This window comes from Lithobates pipiens, unplaced genomic scaffold (assembly GCF_037356315.1).
Source record: "Lithobates pipiens isolate NorthernLeopardFrog02 unplaced genomic scaffold, aLitPip1_a1.2 Scaffold_8, whole genome shotgun sequence".
In the NCBI taxonomy this organism is placed as follows: domain Eukaryota; kingdom Metazoa; phylum Chordata; class Amphibia; order Anura; family Ranidae; genus Lithobates; species Lithobates pipiens.
Genome location: NW_027507903.1, coordinates 256,716,524 through 256,735,538, shown reverse-complemented (window position 1 = coordinate 256,735,538; position 19,015 = coordinate 256,716,524). Strand labels below are relative to the sequence as shown.

The window sequence follows — 19,015 nt, the reverse complement described above, 5'->3', positions numbered from 1 at the left end:
GCAAGATGAAAGAACTTCATTCATTGACCCCTTGACGCCCACCCCACGCAAATATGCAGCCTCTCTAAACCTGGTCCTTGGCGCTGAGAGCCTGCATATTTGCGTGAATTGCTGTCACTAGAGCTGTGCCAAGAGCACGCACACTGCGGCGTGCTACCGGCACAGTTACCATTGCCTAATTGAAAGCTCCTGATCGTTCCTTGTGATCAGGAGTTTTCAGACCATGTGACCGCCGTGACAGCCAATCACGTGATCTTAAGTCCTGCATCTCCTGACATCATAAACCTCTTAAAGGGTCGGGAGGCGCCGAAGAAGTTAATCTCTAGGGACAGTGCACCTTTACTTGGAAAGTGAACATTCTATTGGCCTTTATTAAATCAACCCTATGTGTTCCTATGCACTGCCTGCTCAATGAATTGACATGTAATGCCACTTCCCCCAGAGAGCACATAGGAACATACAACTAAATGTCCACAGAACTACAGCTTCAAAGCCTGCTTTGCAGATTATGTACTGATAAGCTATAAATTGGAACCAAGACAGTGTGTTATTGATCCACAACCCAAAATCTAGTCCAAAACATTTTTAACCCAGCTGATACCCACCCTGTGAGGTAGAGTTACTAAAGGCAAATAGGCTTTTGACTTTGCAATGAAATATTCCCTTAGCTTAGTAATCGTGGTGAGAATTAATTTTGCAAAGAATACCCAATCATATGCAAGTAAACTACAGTGGTTTCTCTTGCACAAGATTGGATGATAGAAGTCATCAGTGCTTCACCCCATTCCCTTGCAAAAAAACAACCCATTTGCCTTTAGTAAATCAGCCCATGTGTCAGCTAACCCATAGATACTTCTCTGCTTTAGTATACTTGATATATCCTGGTGATCTATAAATTAATAAACTAAATAAATACATGCCCTCTAATACCTGAGCACTATCAAACAATCATAATAGTGATTGTTGTGCATTAATGCTGTTGTGCATACAGTTATAAGAAACAATTTGTAAATCCTTTGGAATTATCAGGATATCTGCATAAGCCACTGCTGAAATATGGCCTGCATTAAGGTAAAAAACCTTCTGCATGCAGTCTCCCCCCCCCCCCCCAGCCCCCCTTATACTTACCTGAGTCCAATCTCAATCCAGCGATGTGCACGAGAGCAGAGGCTCTCTCTGCTCTCTCCCTCCTCATTGTCTCGGAGTCAGCAGTAGTAGCCATTGGTAGTCTCACAGTCATGAGGGAGTGGAGAGCCAGAGCGAGTTCTGTTGTTTGTGTAAATAGATGCAGACAATGAGGCTCGGGGAGCAAGCCCTCACAAGTGCCCCAATAGCAATCGACTTTCTATGGAGGCAATAAACAAGGGAGAGGAGCCAGGAGCACCGGCGGGGGACCCAAGAGGAGAAGGATCAGGATTGCTCTATGCAAAACTATTGCACAGAGCAGGAAAGTATGGAATGTTTATTATATTAAAGAAAAAATAAAGTTTAGAACCACATTAAACTAATAGAACAGAAACAGTTATAATTTTTATGTCTTTATCAATCATATTGTTATTTATTAGTTGAGAGAACTACCTTCCTATTGTCTATCAGGTTTCCATTATGGTAAGTGGGAATTTTACACCATTTCTCCATACAAAACTATTTCAATGTGTTGATATATTTTTCTTGTGGGAACTGCTCTTTTTAATTCACGCAACAGTATCTCAATTATGTTTTAGGTCTCCAGAGCTGATTTAATTTAAAGGCCTCATGCACACGGACGTTTTTACAGCCACTTTTTTGAGCTTTTTTTGCAGCTTAAAAACGGCTGTCCATGTTAGTCTATGGCTTCATGCCCACCTAGGCGTTTTTGAGCTGCAAATGGCATAGGCGTTTTTAAGCTGTAAAAAAAACCCAGGACCAGTGCGTTCCGTGGCGTGGAGCTAGAGCTGTAAAAACGCGAATCGCGGTAAAACGCGCAAAAACGCGCATAAACGCGCAAAAACGCGAATCGCGGTAAAACGCTAAAAACGGCATCGGAGCTAGCTTTGCAGCCAGTTTTTTAAAACGTCCGTGTGCATGAGCACAAAGAGTTGAGAATATTTACTCAAAGATTGTGTGAATATTCACTTAAATTATCCAATCATGTGAAAAGCATCTACACATGATTAGGTGTTCAAAGTGAAGAGGAATTTGCTTTTTGTATGACTGATTGAAGTGACTAATCACACAGTGTTCTGAGAGAAGATTCTCAACTTCTTTAGTAAAACAACCTCAATATCTTGTTGCATCATTCAATTTCTCTATTGCTTCTTATGTTGGACATGTGCCCTGAAATTCTATAAACAGTCTTGATTCACTGTCCACTCTATGATAGCAAGATGCTGTATTTCCTTCATCTGTAAACAAGTTGTCTCTCTGTGGATTAATGAGCAATGGAATCCAAGCCTTTAAAATGTATTTGTAGACATTTCCAGCTTTATTAGTTCCTTCTATGCTTCTGATAAGATCCTCTGTAATTTAATTTAATCAGGACAGTTAAGTACTGTCTGTGATACTTTTTCTATTTGCACTAATAGTTACAGTTGCAGGACAGGCTTTTGGGGCCTAACTTCTAGGGTTCACGTACTACTGATATCCAAAGGTATAAGGGTATTAAAAAAATATTATTAAGACAAATCAGGAGACAACCATCTCTAAAGCCGCGTACACACGGGCGGACTGTCTGGCCAACTTAGTCCGTCAGACAATCCGACGGACAGTCCGTCATACTTTCGAATGAACGGACTTGACCACACACACCACTTTTTGAGCGGACTTATAAGGCGTACTAAGTCCGCCATACTATCCGCCCTACTTTTGAAATGAACGGACTCGCCCACACACGCGGAGGAAAGTCCGCTCATTTCGAGCGCGTCTCCAGGTAGGCGGGGCCCGCGAAGGAGACGTCGCTGACCCCGCCGCCTGGTATGGACTTAAAGGGGAACCCCAACGCCGAAAAAAATCGGCGTGGGGGTCCCCCCCAAGTCCACAACAGACCCTTGTCCGAGCACGCTACCCGGCCGGCCAGGAAAGGGGGGCGAGCGAGCGCCCCCCCCCTCCTGAGCCGTACCAGGCCGCGTGCCCTCAACATGGGGGGTGCCTTGGGGAAGGGGGGGCCGCGCGGCCCCCCCACCCCAAAGCACCTTGTCCCCATGTTAATGAGGACAAGGGCCTCTTCCCGACAACCCTGGCCGTTGGTTGTCGGGGTCTGCGGGCGGGGGGCTTATCGGAATCCAGGAGCCCCCTTTAATAAAGGGGCCCCCGGATACCGGCCCCCCACCCTATGTGAATGAGTATGGGGTACAATGTACCCCTACCCATTCACCTGTAAAATAAAAGTACCAAAAAAACACAACACACGAGATAAAATACTTTATTGCACAGCTCCGGGGGTCTTCCGTCTTCAGGGGTCTTCTCGCCAGACTCCTCTGCTATCTTCTTGTAGCTCTTTTGCTAGCGGAGGAGTCCGGCTTTCTTCCTTGCCGCCGGCCTCTTCTCCCGACTTCGGGGGTCTTGTCCCCCTCTTCGGTTCTTCTGCCGGGCCACCGCGCCTTCTTATAGCTCTTTTACAGGCGGTGGCCCGGTCTTCTGTCGCCGCCGCCGCCTTCCGTTCTTCTTCTTCTTCTTCTCCAGGAGATGTTGCCTCGACGATCTCTCCGGCCGGAATGCCAGGGACGCACTGCGCGGCCACTTATATAGGGACAATGGGGCGGTGTCACATGGCTTTATGTCACATGGGTTGGTGTCACATGGTGACCCCGCCCCCTTACGATGTCATAGTCCCCATGTGACATCAACCCATGTGACCAACCCATGTGACATAAAGCCATGTGACACCGCCCCATTGGCCGCGCAGTGCGTCCCTGGCATTCCGGCCGGAGAGATCGTCGAGGCAACATCTCCTGGAGAAGAAGAAGAAGACCCCCGAAGACGGAAGACCCCCGGAGCTGTGCAATAAAGTATTTTATCTCGTGTTTTGTGTTTTTTTGGTACTTTTATTTTACAGGTGAATGGGTAGGGGTACATTGTACCCCATACTCATTCACATAGGGTGGGGGGCCGGTATCCGGGGGCCCCCTTATTAAAGGGGGCTCCCGGATTCCGATAAGCCCCCCGCCCGCAGACCCCGACAACCAACGGCCAGGGTTGTCGGGAAGAGGCCCTTGTCCTCATCAACATGGGGACAAGGTGCTTTGGGGTGGGGGGGCCGCGTGGCCCCCTCTTCCCCAAGGCACCCCCCCATGTTGAGGGCACGCGACCTGGTACGGCTCAGGAGGGGGGGCGCTCGCTCGCCCCCCTTTCCTGGCCGGCCGGGTAGCGTGCTCGGACAAGGGTCTGTTGTGGACTTGGGGGGGACCCCCACGCCGATTTTTTTTCGGCGTTGGGGTTCCCCTTTAAGTCCATACCAGGCGGCGGGGGCCAGCGACGTCTCCTTCGCGGGCCCCGCCTACCTGGATACCCGCTCGAAATGAGTGGACTTTTCTCCGGGCGGGAAAAGTCCGCTCATTTCAAAAGTACGGCGGACTGGCATACACACGGGCGGATTGTCCGCCGAAATGCGAGTACGACGGACAGTATTTCGAACATTCCGAAATACTTAGTCCGCCGTACTGCACGCTGAAAAAGTCTGCTGAAGCCCACACACGAGCGGACTGTCCGCTAAAATGTGTTTCGGCGGACTAAGTAGGCCATACAGTCCGCCCGTGTGTACGCGGCATAAGGATGAAATAAGTCCATAAGTTACACATTTCTGTTAAGATTTGAGTCCATCAGCCAAAAAATGTTGTTAGCATTTATATAGGTCATATCATTTACAAACTACAACTCTATCCCACTCCATTGATCACCTTTAATGCTTATTTCATCTCATGGAATATCTGAGTTCAGTTACCCCAAAGGTACACATACTTTTTTCCATTATAGACATTGGCATATTACACCATTTGTTCAAAAAAGGAATGACAATGTGAAATGTTGTTTGAATTTGTTATACAAGACCATCTTTATTTATTACAACTTGTGTAAGAATCAGGCTACATTTATTCAAAGCAAGAAACAAGATGGAACAGTTAACATTTGTATTGTATTTCATAGTTTTCATTTTCTGCTGGTTATTTTTTGAAAAATCTTTTTTAACTAAAAAAAGTTATGGAAAAATTGAACAATATTACCAAAATAAAACTTTCAAAAGCTCCAATTTCAACATCAGCTCATTTCCAAACTAAAACATTTCATGGGAAATCAAAGCATGTCTGTTGCAGAAGCATAACAATAAACTGAACCTTTTTCTGAAGATACCATGGGTAACAAATCATGCATTCAGACATGGCGTTATACCTGATTCTTCCAACATTTGTTTTTTCATGCATTACAATCATCTGGTCAATTTTAATTCTTTCTGAATATTTGTTCAAATGGGAATAGACTTTTTATAGACATAGAGGATGCTCACTGACTGTGTTTCTAAGCAACTTTCTTGAGCGCTGCAGAATTTCTCCAGTTAATACCACATGCTCCTTGTAGTTGTATACATTATAGGGCAATTGTAATGCTCACCTCAGTACCAGAGGTCAGATCCTACTGCAAATTTGGCTCCAGCTTTCATTTTCACCTTCGCTTAAAGTAGATATAAACCCTCACATATACCCAGTGAAGTGAACAGCCTCACATGATACACAGAGATAAAACAAATCTCCCTACATAAGTTTTACTTGTATATCTCCTGTCTTCAGCTTGCTATATTCTTTATAAAGTGCAAATCATGTTAGAATTTGTTTCTTCCTGTTTAGCGCTGGGTGTGGATTCTTGGCATACACTGTGTGACAGCTGATTGGAGGAAAGGCACACCCACCCCCCCCCCCCCCCCATCCACATGCCTCTGCATGTGGATGGAGGGGTGTGCCTTTCCTCCAATCAGGAGGAGGAAGGAGGAAGGAATGTGCAGAGCTGTGCTGTGAATAGACCAGCTCTGTGCTAATCTATTTATAGCACCTATCCCAACACAAATTTCAGGCTGGTTTTATCTTGGTTGTCGGAGAACTTTTCAGAAGTTATCATGCTAATAACTGAATAATGGAGCAGCAGAAAGACATGAGACTTAAGGCTTTGGAGAGAGATAATAAAACACTGTAGATATATGAGCTTAGTTAAAATGTAATGAATCAGGTTTACATCCACTTTAAGACAAGCAGGCCTATGGAGATTTGGATGTCTCCAGGACTTACTACATAATGCCATAAACGCTGGCCAAGTGCTACAAAAGACAGAGCAAGGATATTGCAAAGAGCATCTGTAGTCCTCAGGAGACTCAGGCAGGAGAGTACCAATAGTAAAATTCAGAGGCAGATGTAGATTAAAGCAGTTGTATAACCACAGAAAGAAAAAAGAAAAACCTATAAGGCAAAGGCATAATGAGCTAGTATGCTTTGCATGCTAGCTCATTATAAAATACTTACCTTAGAATGAAGCGTCAGCATCTTATCCCGATCACCGCCGAGGGAGCTGACATTTTCCCCTCGGCGTTTCTTTCAGGTTCGTAGCTCAGGCACTGTGAGTGGTATACAACTACCTTAAGTCTGGCAGAAGATAGTAGCATAATTCAGGGACAGAGAGAAGTCAGAGCAGGTTTCCTGACAATAGGTGTAATATAGAAACAGGCAGAGGTCAGGGCAGGTTGCAGATAATAAACATAACTAATGCAAAGATAGAGGTCAGGGCAGACAATAGGCATAATCAAGAAAAAGTCAGAGGTCAGAGCAGGCAGCAGACAGTAAGCATAATTTACAAACAGCCAAAGATCAAGTCTGGTGACAGACAGTAAACATAATCCAAAAACAAGCAGATGTCAGGGTAGGTCTCAGATAATAAGTGCAACCCAGGAACAGGCAAAGGCCTGGATAGGCATTAGACACAAAGGAACAACGTTTACTGTAGATAAACATTTCACAACCTAAGAGTCCTTGGCTTGCAATGTTTAAATAGAGTGCCACAGCTCTGCTAGACAATCAGATTAGAGGAGATTTAGCAAATTAAGCTCACCCTCTGCCTAATAATAACAAACTCAGCCCAATGCATGTGCTGTGCCTGATCATTAGAAACTGTTGCCCAGCAAACATTGGGCCTTGGCTTGGACCTTGAGTGAGAGCTGAAAGGAGACCTAGGCCTATGGTGAGGGAGCATGAGAGAAGCTCCTAACAGTAGTAATGAAACTTTGAAACACAGTAATGATATGAGTTTGTACAGGTAGACATCTAAATAGACTCTGGGGGTTATTTACTAAAGGAAAATCCACTTTGCACTGCAAGTGCACATGAAAGTGCACTTAGAAGTAAAGTCACTGTAGATCCGAGGGGGACATGCAAGGAAAATAAAAAAACAGCATTTTAGCTTGCATATGATTGGATGATAAAATCAGCAGAAGCTTCCACTCATTTCAGATCTACCCCTTAGATTTAGAGTGACTGCACTTCTAAGTGCACTTGCAGCGCAAAGTAGATTTGCCTTTCGTAAATAACCCCCTCTGTGACTCTGATAACAGGTACAAAATGCAGGAACCCAGAGTTTCCCACACACACCTAAGGCAGTCATTAGTATTTCATTTTATCAAGGATTCACCTTTGATTCCTATACAGATTCCTTAATCTCAACCCTGCCTCATGCATTTTAAATGCATTGTGTTGCTAAAAATCTTAATTTCTTCATTGAACCATTTCCCTATGCACCTACTTCAACAAATAATTATATCCTATGGATAGTGGGGGGGGGGGGGGGATACCGGAGGGTGGTCCAATAATGCAGTACTGGAACCATTTCTTAATAATAATCCTTAAAGTATAGTGAAAGAACTTACCAATATCAGAGCATTGGACAACACGGAGGTGGCATTGACAGCGGAATGGGCACACGGGTCCAACTGGTTCTAAATCTTCTTTGATATCTATACCAGATCCATCATCTTCAAGCATAAAATCAAATATGCCTCTTTGGTGGAAGGGCTTGGAGTAGCAGAATGTGACAAACAAAGTGAGAATGATAGCTGCCCTCATACTGTCAGATCATTTAGCACTGTCACTGTAATGTAACCTGTAAGAAACATGTATTAGTGCTTGAAAGGACAAGGCAATACATATATTTTGAAGGAACATTTTAATCTTACATAGTGCTGGCAGGATACAATTGTAAAACAGACTGTCATTCAGTTTACTAGATTGACCAGTCAAGGACCTTTGTACTGAGACCACCGTGGGCACCACTGCTGACCTCCTTCTCAAAATGCTACTTTCCTGGCAGTCTCAGGTTTCGCTACTTTGAGACACTAACCTGGAAAAAGTACACCATTGACCTAATATTTCTACTCTTTATTCTTGCTCCACATTAGAGACTTGGAAAAAAATAAGCAATCAGACCATCATGACAGCCTGGAAAGCAATTGAAGCAACAAGAAACTTCCTCACCATAGCTCTCCTTTAATTAGGATGGCAATTATATTTTCATTCAGAAGTAACATACTATTGTTTATTGTTACCAACCATCCAAATTTCTGCTGTAATTTTATACTTGGAAAATAAAAGCACTTATGAATGGCTGTTATGGGTAACACATGCCTTTCAGACATTTTTTTATTAAAGAAGCTTAAAGATGAAGGTTGAGAAAAAATATTTTTGGACATTTTCTATGTAAAAATAAATTGCCTTCATGGATAGGTGTCCCATGTGTGGCTGTTGCTACCTTAGGTAAAACAATTTGCTTTATTCATCATAGACACTACTGTAAGTACCAAACTTCTGGCACTGAGACGTTCAGCTCTGGCTCTCATACAGAGAAGAACAAAGGGTTATTAGTTCTTGCACCTTCCCCTTTCACAAAAATCGTGTACTCATTTCACAGAATACAAGGCATTCTGTGATTGGACAAGGGAGGATTGTGACGTTCATTCACCCCTCCTGCCCATTGACAGAACACCTTGTATTCTGTGAAAAAGAATACACAAAATGGAAAAGGGGAGAAAAAGTTAGAGAGTGAACAACCCACTGTACTAGAGTCAGAACTGTCAGTTTTGGCTCCAGAAATTTAGTGCATACAGTAATGTCTGCGGTGAATGAAACTTTAGTTTTAACTAATGCAAGACCATCCACACATGGGAAACCTATCATTAGAGGTAATTTATTTGACATGGCATATGTCAAAAATACTTTTCTTCTTGGAGATTAACTTTAATGTCCAATTGAACTATCAGTTTAAATTAGCTAAATGAATTTCAGGGGCATCAAAATGAAACTATTCAATAATTTACAGTTAATTTACTGCCTAAATAAGCCATAGTACGCATAAAAAAAGTATGTTTTCTACTAGCAGCTGCAGAGTGAGACCCTTGCTCCCTGTAGGAAAGAAGTGGCCTCTCTGCAATGGTCTAGCAAGCCCTTTACTGAGTCAGATTTATAGCTCTGGAAACAGCACGTTTATCCTCTGCTGTGCTCTGCTGAGTCAGGGCTTTGGCTCTGACTCAGTAGGTGGTGTGTTGGACCTCTTTTCTCTTGAGGCACCTAGAATTTATTTAGTGCATTTAAACTAAGAGTTCAATTGGGCTTTAATAGGAATATTTTTTTATTAAACATAAGAGTAGTTGTAGGTGTACCAATTCACTGCGTAGAAAAAGTACTATGATGCCACCAAATCTGGGTGTATCGAAATTGGTTTTATAGCATGATTGTAAATCCACTACGAGTATCACAATTTGCCAACTCTGTACAGCTATTTAAAAAAATAGAAACTGATTTGACAACAGAAAGTAGAAAAACAGATTGTGTTGCTTCAAAATGTGTTTAGCTCAATCACAGCAGATATTATTTGTCTTCAAAAAATCTATACAAGGAAGAACTAGCCTCCCTAGTTACATATATGTGCATCTTTACAAGGGTATTAAAGATGGGATTATTATCTAACTCTTGAAGAAGCGTCTTTACGCATCTGTATTTTTGAAGCGTTTGCATAGGATATCTAGGGTAATCAGATATTTTTATTTTATCTCATTTGTACCAAATGCACATAACCCAGCGTATTAAAGTAAACCTGTCAGCTTTATTAAACATTTAAAGCTCAAAGACCTTCATTAGTTAGGAAATATTTCCAATCCACAATTACCTTGTTACCAAGGAAGTGACTTCTCTGATTTCAAGACTAAGCCCCATCCAATGGTAAGCCCTGATCACACATGATCCTGCTATTCAGATGGTTAGGCTTTTAGTTTTATATGTTTTAAAATTATAATAGGACTGTGGGTCATTTTGGCACTTCTTGGGAGATCCCGAACTTGGTCAGTTATAAACTTTAATGAAAATAAACTCACATCTGTATCCATCCCCTAAAACTATGATCAATAACAGAAAAGCAAAGTAAACTGAGTAGTGTTACACATGTTCCATGTTTTTTTAGGCTTTTTATGTAGAAAGATAACATTATCAATTAACAGAACCCTGTTGCTAAAAGGAATGAGAACAGTTACAGTGATCTATGATTTGACACTGTTATGCATTGCACACCCAGAGGCTTGTAGAGTGAGGTCAGGAAGTTGGCAGGACAACACATGCCAGAGTTTAGGAGACCTCTACCTCTGACTCAAGCTAAGTCAGACCCAGAGAAAGTAAATAAAGCAAACAATAAGGCAAATAAAATGCACTCGTCAGCCTGAACAGTTACAATAATTACACAAATAATTACTACATATTCATATTTTCATGCGCAGTCATTATTGTTTTTCATTAACTGTTCATATAAATTACTGCCTAAAGAAATCATGCAGTGCATCAATATCAGGTATTAGGAAAGGCTGAGCCCCAGGTCAGATACATGATCTGGAGTGACTACAATCCCAGCTTTGCTTTTAACCACTTCCATACCGCTCCATAGACAAATGATGCCAGCAGAAACACTCTACCATCCTGGGTGAACGTCATATGACGTCCTCTGGTTCTCGCCATTCCTGCGGGCCCTCGGGGGCCCACTGTGCGGCGATCGGGGATGAGGCATGTCCCTCGGACACAGCCCATCCCCGATCAGGGTAAAGAGCCAATGAAATTGGCTCTTTACAAAATGACCGTCTGTGTCCAATCACAACCGGTCACATGTATTCTGTTTGTGATCGCCACTCGTGCTCGCCCCTGGAGGCACATAGCACGGCGATCGGGGGTGAGGCTTGTCCCTCAGAAACAGCCCATCCCCGATCAGGGTAAAGAGCCAATGAATTGTCTCTTTACCACATGACTGGTTGTGTCCAATCACAGCTGGTCACATGTATTGTGCTCAAGATCGCCACCCGTGTGCATCCCCAGAGGCACGCAGCCCAGCGATTGGGGATGAGGCATGTCCCTCGGACACCACTCATCCCCGATCAGGGTAAAGAGCCAATGATATTGGCTCTTTATCATGTGACCAACTATGTCCAATCACAGCTTGCCACAAATGTCAACAAATGGCTGTAGTGCTGTTTCCACTGAGGAGGAGACCTGGCTATAGCAAAGTACGGTGCCCAATCGCCCCCCAAATAAAGAGTAGCTGTCACCAGCCCCAGAGTACCTTTTACCAGCCATAAAAGTACCCAAGTACCTGTCACCAGCTCATCAAAGTACCCGAGTACCTGTCACTAGCCCATCAGAGTACCAGAGTACCTAAGTACCTGTTACCAGCACATCAAAGTACTTGAGTACCTGTTCCAGCTCATCAGAGTACCTGAGCACCTGTCACCAGCCCATCAGAGTACCCGAGTACCTGTCAGCAGCCCATCAGAGTACCCGAGTACCTGTCACCAGCTCATCAGAGTAGCCGAGTACCTGTCCCCAGCCCATCAAAGTACCCGAGTACCTGTCACCAGCCCATCAGAGTACCCGAGTACCTGTCACCAGCCCATCAGAGTACCCAAGTACCTGTCACCAGCCCATCAGAGTACCCCAAGTACATATCTCCAGCTCATCAGAGTACCCAAGTACCTGTCACCAGCCCATCAAAGTATCCGAGTACCTGTCACCAGCCCATCAGAGTACCAGAATACCTGTCACCAGCCCATCAAAGTACCCAAGTACTTGTCATCACCCCATCAGAGTACTCAAGTACCTGTCACCAGCCCATCAAAGTACCTGTCACCAGCCCATCAAAGTACCCGAGTACCTGTCACCAGCCCATCACAGTACCTGAGTACCCATCACCAGCACATCAGAGTATATGAGTACCTGTCACCAGCCCATGCCTCATAGAGTATACGTTGAGGTGTTTTCATTGTCCTGGTGCTCCAGGACCTTGAAAAGTGTGATAGGTAGTCAGGAAACAAAATGTGTAATTTATGCTCCTAGAACGCCTAGGTGCTTCCTGCTTGTTGGGCCTCTTTATGTGGCCAGGCTGTGCAAAAGTCTCACACATGTGGTATCGCCATATTCAGAAGGAGCAGCAGTATGTATTTTGGGGTGTCATTGATGCTATGTGTTGGAAATATCTTATAAATTGACAACTTTGTGTGAGACAAAATGTGTTTTCATTTTCTTTCCACATTTTCCAAAAACGTGTGGAAAAAAATGACAAGTTCAAAATACTCATAATGCCTCATAGATTATACATTGGAGTGTTTTATTTCCAAAATTGGATAATTTTGTGGGCAATTCCATTGTCCTGGTGCTCCAGGACCTTCAAAAGTGTAATATGTAGGAATGAAATTAGATGTGTAATTTATGCTCCTAGAACAACACATGGCGCTCCCTGCATGAGAGTCTGTATGTGGCCAGGCTGTGAAAAGGTCTCACACATGTGGTATCACCATACTCAGAAAAATGTTTTTTGGGGTGTAATTGGAAGTATGCATATGCCATGTGTGAGAAATAACTTGCTATTATGACAATTTTGTGAAAAAAATAATTACATTTCTTAATATTCCCAAGAACTGTGGGAAAAAATTACAACTTCACAAAACTCACCATGCCTCTTACTAAATATATTGGACTGTCTACTTTCCAAAAAGGGGTCATTTGGGGGGTATGTGTACTGTCCTAACATTTCAGGGCCTCAAGTGATGGGCCGTCAGTACATCAGGTGTGATAATTTTTTAATGATTTGCTTGTAGACTAATAACTTTCACACCAACCAAATAATATACACTAACTTGGGTTATTTTTACCAAAGATATTTAGCAGTATAAATGCTGGCCCAAATTTATGAACAAAATTGACTTATTTGCAAAATTTTATCATAGAAACAAAAAAAAGCGTTTTTTTTTTTCAAAATGTTCACTCTTTTTTTACTTATATTGCAAAAAAAAAACAGTGGTGAGTAAATACCACCAAAAGAAATCTCTATTTGTATGAAAAAAGTGATAAAAATTTTGTTTGGGTACAGTGTTGCATGAGTAATTGTCATTTATATTGTTAGAATGCTGAAAGCTGAAAATTAGTCTGGGCAGGAAGGGTGAATAACTGCCCTGTATTAAAGTGTTTAAGTTTCACCTATGTACTGGTAATATTGTTAGACTATGACTAATGCCACGTACACATGATCGGAAATTCCGCCAGCAAAAGTCCAATGTGAGCTTTTGGTCATAAATTCCAACCATGTGTATGCTCCATCGAACTTTTGCTGGTGGAATTCCCGTCAGAAAAAGGTCCGATCGGAAATTCCAATCGTCTGTACCAATTCCGATGTGCAAAATTCCTACGCATGCTCGTAAAAAATTTGATGCAAGCTCTGAAGCATCAAACTTAATTTTCTCGGCTCATCGTAGTGTTCTACGTCACCGCATTCTTGACAATAGAAAGTTCAGAGAACTTTTGTGTGACCGTGTGTATGCAAGCCAAGCTTGAGCGAATTTCCGTCAAAAAAAACATCCAAGATTTTTCCAATGGAAATTCTGCTTGTGTTTACAGGGCATTAACCGAATGTCTGTGGTCTGCTGTAATGATTAGACCTTTCTCATTTCCTATTTGGTTCTATGGGTTTTTATATGGTACTCCTCTTTGAACTGTTTTATTAAATAAAGTAGCACATTATATTTGCAGTTAATGAAAGATTGCATGGCCTTTATTCATCCTTTGTTTTTGTGCAGCCTCCAAGTGCCAGAGACAGGCATAAAGGAATGGATTCTAATCTCAGTGTAGCTTAAATCTAATGGTTTAGTACAGCCTTTTTCAACCAGAGTGCCCAGGCACCCTGGGGTGCCTTAAGGTTTCTTCAGGAGTGCCCTGGCAAAATACCTAAAAATGGATCAAAAATTGTATACAGGCGAGCAGGTGGATAAAGCCTACCTTTTAGTTACACAAAGCCAATGGTTTTCCTTATACACCATTACGACCTACACTGGCATCCTAACAACCAATGATGTAATTAGTTGATAAGGAAGATGTCTGTTGCCTCCGCAACATCTTTGTTTGACCCACCATTGCCCCTCTCCCTCAGCACTGGGGTGACATTAGCTGACTGATAGACAGAAATTGAGGGAGAAGAAAATCATTGAAATTCTAGTCAGTACCAGTGTGCAAATGTATATTTGTTTTGAAAGAATAAATCGCCTCTAATATTGGGGGTCCCAGGTGTGTGGATGTTGCTGCATTATGTAACGCTATTAGAATAGTTTTTTTCATTTTAAAATGGGGTGCCTCGAGACTGTCCATAATTTTAAAGGGTGCCTTGAGATTGTTTATAATTTAAAGGGTGCTTTGACTGAAAAAGGTTGAGAAACACTGGTTTAGTTTTTGTGATCCAAAAGTTATAATATATGGGCCTTTAAAAATGCCTTTAAAGATCAATTTTACTTCATTTACCCATCACAAAGATCAGAAGCTTTAGTATACATTGATTTCTATATGTTATCAGCATGCCATTCAGGTACCCATTGCTATGAAAAAATGTAATGGATGTTAACCATAGTAATATCTACTGAAACATTCCAATGATAACAATAAATCAATTAAAAAACCAAAACCATTATGAGGAAAAGTCTACTGAGTGGAATGAGCTGCCCTATTTCATAGCTTTGTTTCCCAAGATAACTTTGGTGCTTTAGGTGTACCTAAATTTATGCATTTGAGCACATGTCTGACAACCATCTTAAAATCTAAGCCCACCTATTTTCAAATGGAATTTAGCTCAGTTAATTGATAATGTTCACAACAATCCTATTGTTCTATAAAAAAAAATTTTTTACAATCTGCAATAAAAGGTTTGTAAAGTAAATAACATTTACTTCCCCAGTGATTTGAAAAATAAAATTTGCGCCTTTAAGATTAACTTGACTAGATCTTAACATGGGATCATGGATTGCAATTAACATAACCAAGATATAATTCTGATTCTGAGATATATCTAATATGAATATCATAAGATAAGACACAAGTTATCTTTTTAAGTTTTAAGCAGTATGGCAGGATGTCAAGTAAGACTGACAGCCTTCATCATTGAGTAACTTTTATAATCGGTATGTCACAACATTTTCTCTTTTCTTCTGCCCTAGCATTAGGTATGTGACTTATGTAGATAAGTGTTTCAAATTTCAAACATGTTTTATAAAGAGCTGTTAACCTTGGAAATAGGAGCGAGTTATGTCATGAATGGTAATGTATAAATGTCTGTCTAATTTTTGAATCAATTACCATGTTAGCAGCTGAAGAATTCATATTACTGTATATTATATTATAATTTGTTTTCATTTGAGAATAGCAGAAGTAAGCCTCATTGTGCAGAAAAATGTATTAGGCTTAAACAAAAAAAACTATGATAGATAAAATCTTTTCATGTGCTTAAATCTTAATTCTAGTATGCTAATCTAAATTAGATATATAAGATTCTAAGATAACATTGAATAATTTCTTCCTTTTTCTTTTATACAGAACAAAAACTTGAAGTTATGTATATAATATTATTATATTATGCTTTATTATACCGTAAAACCTTACTTTATACATTTTGTATAGAATTATTTATAGAGCTATAGCTAGAAAATGCAATTTCCATTTCATTCCAATGATCAGTGCAGTGACAATTCCAGGATGATCACATGGAATCTACTGAAGGCAGATTGCATGTATTAGCACTAGCTTCTAGTCTTAGATAAACAGGAAGTACTTTTACCACTTCCCTTCCTCTGAGCAATCAGTGATCAAAATATATGCATTTGCCTATGGCAAGCTGGAAGCAGATACAATATTTAGTTTCAAGAGGGTTTGTTACCTAGCAAAGCTAATAAACTATTATTCAGGCAAAATAACAAGAACAAAAAAGAAAAACCTATTGGTTCACTCAGCAAAATACAGTATTTCGTTTCAACATGACTCAAAACTGTCAATGTGGTGGTGTTCTACATTTTCCCCCAGAAACATTATCAGAAATTCATTTTTCTTTATTTTGATGTACCTTATAATAAACATATGTAATGTCTTTAAAAAAAAATTGTTACTTAGAAATATGGCATTCTGAGGCCTAAAGTCTGCTGTTCATTTAAAAGCTATGACACACGTTTTAAAATAGAACGGTTGAGTTACGGAAAGTTTTAGTATAAAAGCACTGGATAAACTGAAAAGGTCTAGCTTGCCAAATCTCTGGAAAATAACTTGGACTTTCCAACAATACAGTTTTTTAGATAAAAAATGTAAGCCTGATTATGTTCATGCTTGCTTAAAAATTATAAGGGCTGAATTGAATGCATCACCAATAAATTTTCTTGGATTGTTTAGTAAACATGTATGGGATATGGGAGGAATGTGTTCCTAAAACACAAATATGCATTTATTTTGTAAAACACATAGCAAGGTCCAGTGATGAATTGTACCCAATCAGCTTACTTCTTTTAGAAGTGTATTGCAGTCTGGTTTCTAAAAGCTGACCTGTGATTGGTTGTTCTTGGATGTGGAACAGCACATTAAATAAAGATAGCTGTCTTACTTTTCCAATGATAACTTAGAGATTGCTAATATCATGTAAATTGTTCCAGTATCTGTTATAAATATAGTTATTTATAAGCAAAATGAAAACTAACATATTGTAGTTTGTGATTTATGTGCATATATGCACATATTAATAGTAAAATGGCTGAATGGTTCTAAAACATGGCTCAAGGGGGCGGGATGATTCCTGCTATACACTTACTTGATATTTCAGTAGCACATCCTATGTGCACACATAGTTCCAATGCAAGGGAACTGAGTAGTCCACAATGTGGTAATGCTACATTTCATTTTACAGCATTTTGTAATAAAGGAATATATCATATGCTTAACTTTCTGAACATTCATGACTATTTTAAGGTACATATTTAAGTAATTAACATAGACTGTAACTCATGTTTCAATCTGGAAAAATATATATATATATTTTAAACTCTGTGTCAGTATTTCTGTTTAAATGCTCATGAAAGCATAAAATAGTAAGAATGCTGCAGAGTATATTTTTCATGTCATTCATTATGTTACAAGATTTCAACATGTCAAATAACAACATTCCAACAAACCACAGCCCAGCAAAATTACCCTTCTTATGAGTTAAATGCATTGTATTTACACAATTAAGTTATGTACAACTGATAATTACATTTGAGGAGACTATTGTAGTTTACAATACTGAAAGTACAGTATGTAATGCTGTATTAACTGGTCTGGAAGACATTACACAGGATATTAACAAAGAAATATAGCTCTTCTATGTCAATGTTTAACTACTCTAAATCATAGCAATGTCTGGCATATTCTTCCACGTGTCTCTAAGACTGCAAAATGCTTTACATTAATTGTGGCATGCCTGAAAACAAATCTATAGCACTTAATCTATACTTCAGATTTTACAACTTTGCAAATGAATCAAATGAACATCAATAATTAATGGAAATATTTGCATTCCCCCATATATTATAACTTTAAAAATGATTAGAACTGAGAAAACAACAGCTGAGAGTTTACAATGATTCCCATCTTTTTCTGTTAAATGCAATAAAGTTTTATCATTAATGTCCAACATTTAGATTTAATATAAATCATACCTTGTAATCCTGGGATTTGCAAGAAGAACTTTCAAAGTAGAGATGTAATTTAAATATTCAGTCCAGACAAAAGGATCTTACAGGTGTGCAGAGGAGGAGGGGGTAGACCCAGTGCTGAGCGACTGTCACTTGGTGAAAACCCTCCTGCTCCTATTCCCAAGCACTGTTAGAGAATACAGTTTCCTTCAATGAACACAATCCAGGCTGACACCCACATTAGATCATATGGTAATGTCTCCAACGTCTTTAGCCAGGATTTTATCAGCCTTTTCTTTCACTTTTCTTACTTATCTGTATTGTACTTTTAAGTGCTATTTGTTTGCCTCCTGTAACCCTGCAGTTTTCAGAAGAAGGATTTTTTTTCTTTAACAAACTTATAGTATACCAAACTTTCAGAAAAAGGGGTGGCTGGCACAGCACATTTCTGCCAAGCTTTCTATATGTAGCAAAATAACAGAGTTGTTGACCTAGATCACATTAGTCAGTAACCTAAAGAAAAAAATATTAGGAGGTACTTTAAATAAACTTCAGTGCTGCAAATTGTATTTTATTGTCTGTTTCTGTTTTATTCCAAATCCTGCAGGGAATTATCCAAGTATTGCAAGTGTACAGATATTTCATCAGTGTAAACACACATTTTATGAAAGGCTAACATTGCTAGCTCGAATAATTCAGCAAATAATACATGGTCCAAAATTGGAAGCATATAACATGCTTCACAGAGTTAAAAATAAAAGGAACAAATAAAAGGATGTCTCTTTAATATGATTTAGATGAGCTTTTGGGCCCAGAATGTGTTTTCCCAGGACAAACATGAGGCTTTTGGTCCACGTATTCAAAAAAAGTCAAATTGAATGACATCATGTTTGTATATGAACACAGAACATATTTCATACAGTAGAATAGTGAACTTGTAGAGTAATTAAAATGTGTCTGTGTCTGTGTATATGTGTCTAACCTCAAGAACAGCTATTGCTTTTTATTCACTTT

General features: G+C 40.3%; 1 protein-coding gene across 1 annotated transcript in view; it reads right to left on the bottom strand.

Annotated features, from left to right (window-relative positions):
• DCN (decorin) overlaps positions 1-18,231 on the bottom strand; it is a 59,208-nt gene extending 40,977 nt beyond the window's left edge. The window contains exons 1-2 of the mRNA XM_077470886.1: positions 18,026-18,231; positions 7,877-8,109 (exon numbers count right to left, since the gene is read on the bottom strand). Of these exons, the coding sequence (XP_077327012.1) occupies positions 7,877-8,072 (196 nt within the window). The 5' untranslated portion in view covers positions 8,073-8,109; positions 18,026-18,231. The remainder of the gene's footprint in view (positions 1-7,876; positions 8,110-18,025) is intronic.
• Between the last annotated feature and the right edge of the window lie 784 nt (positions 18,232-19,015).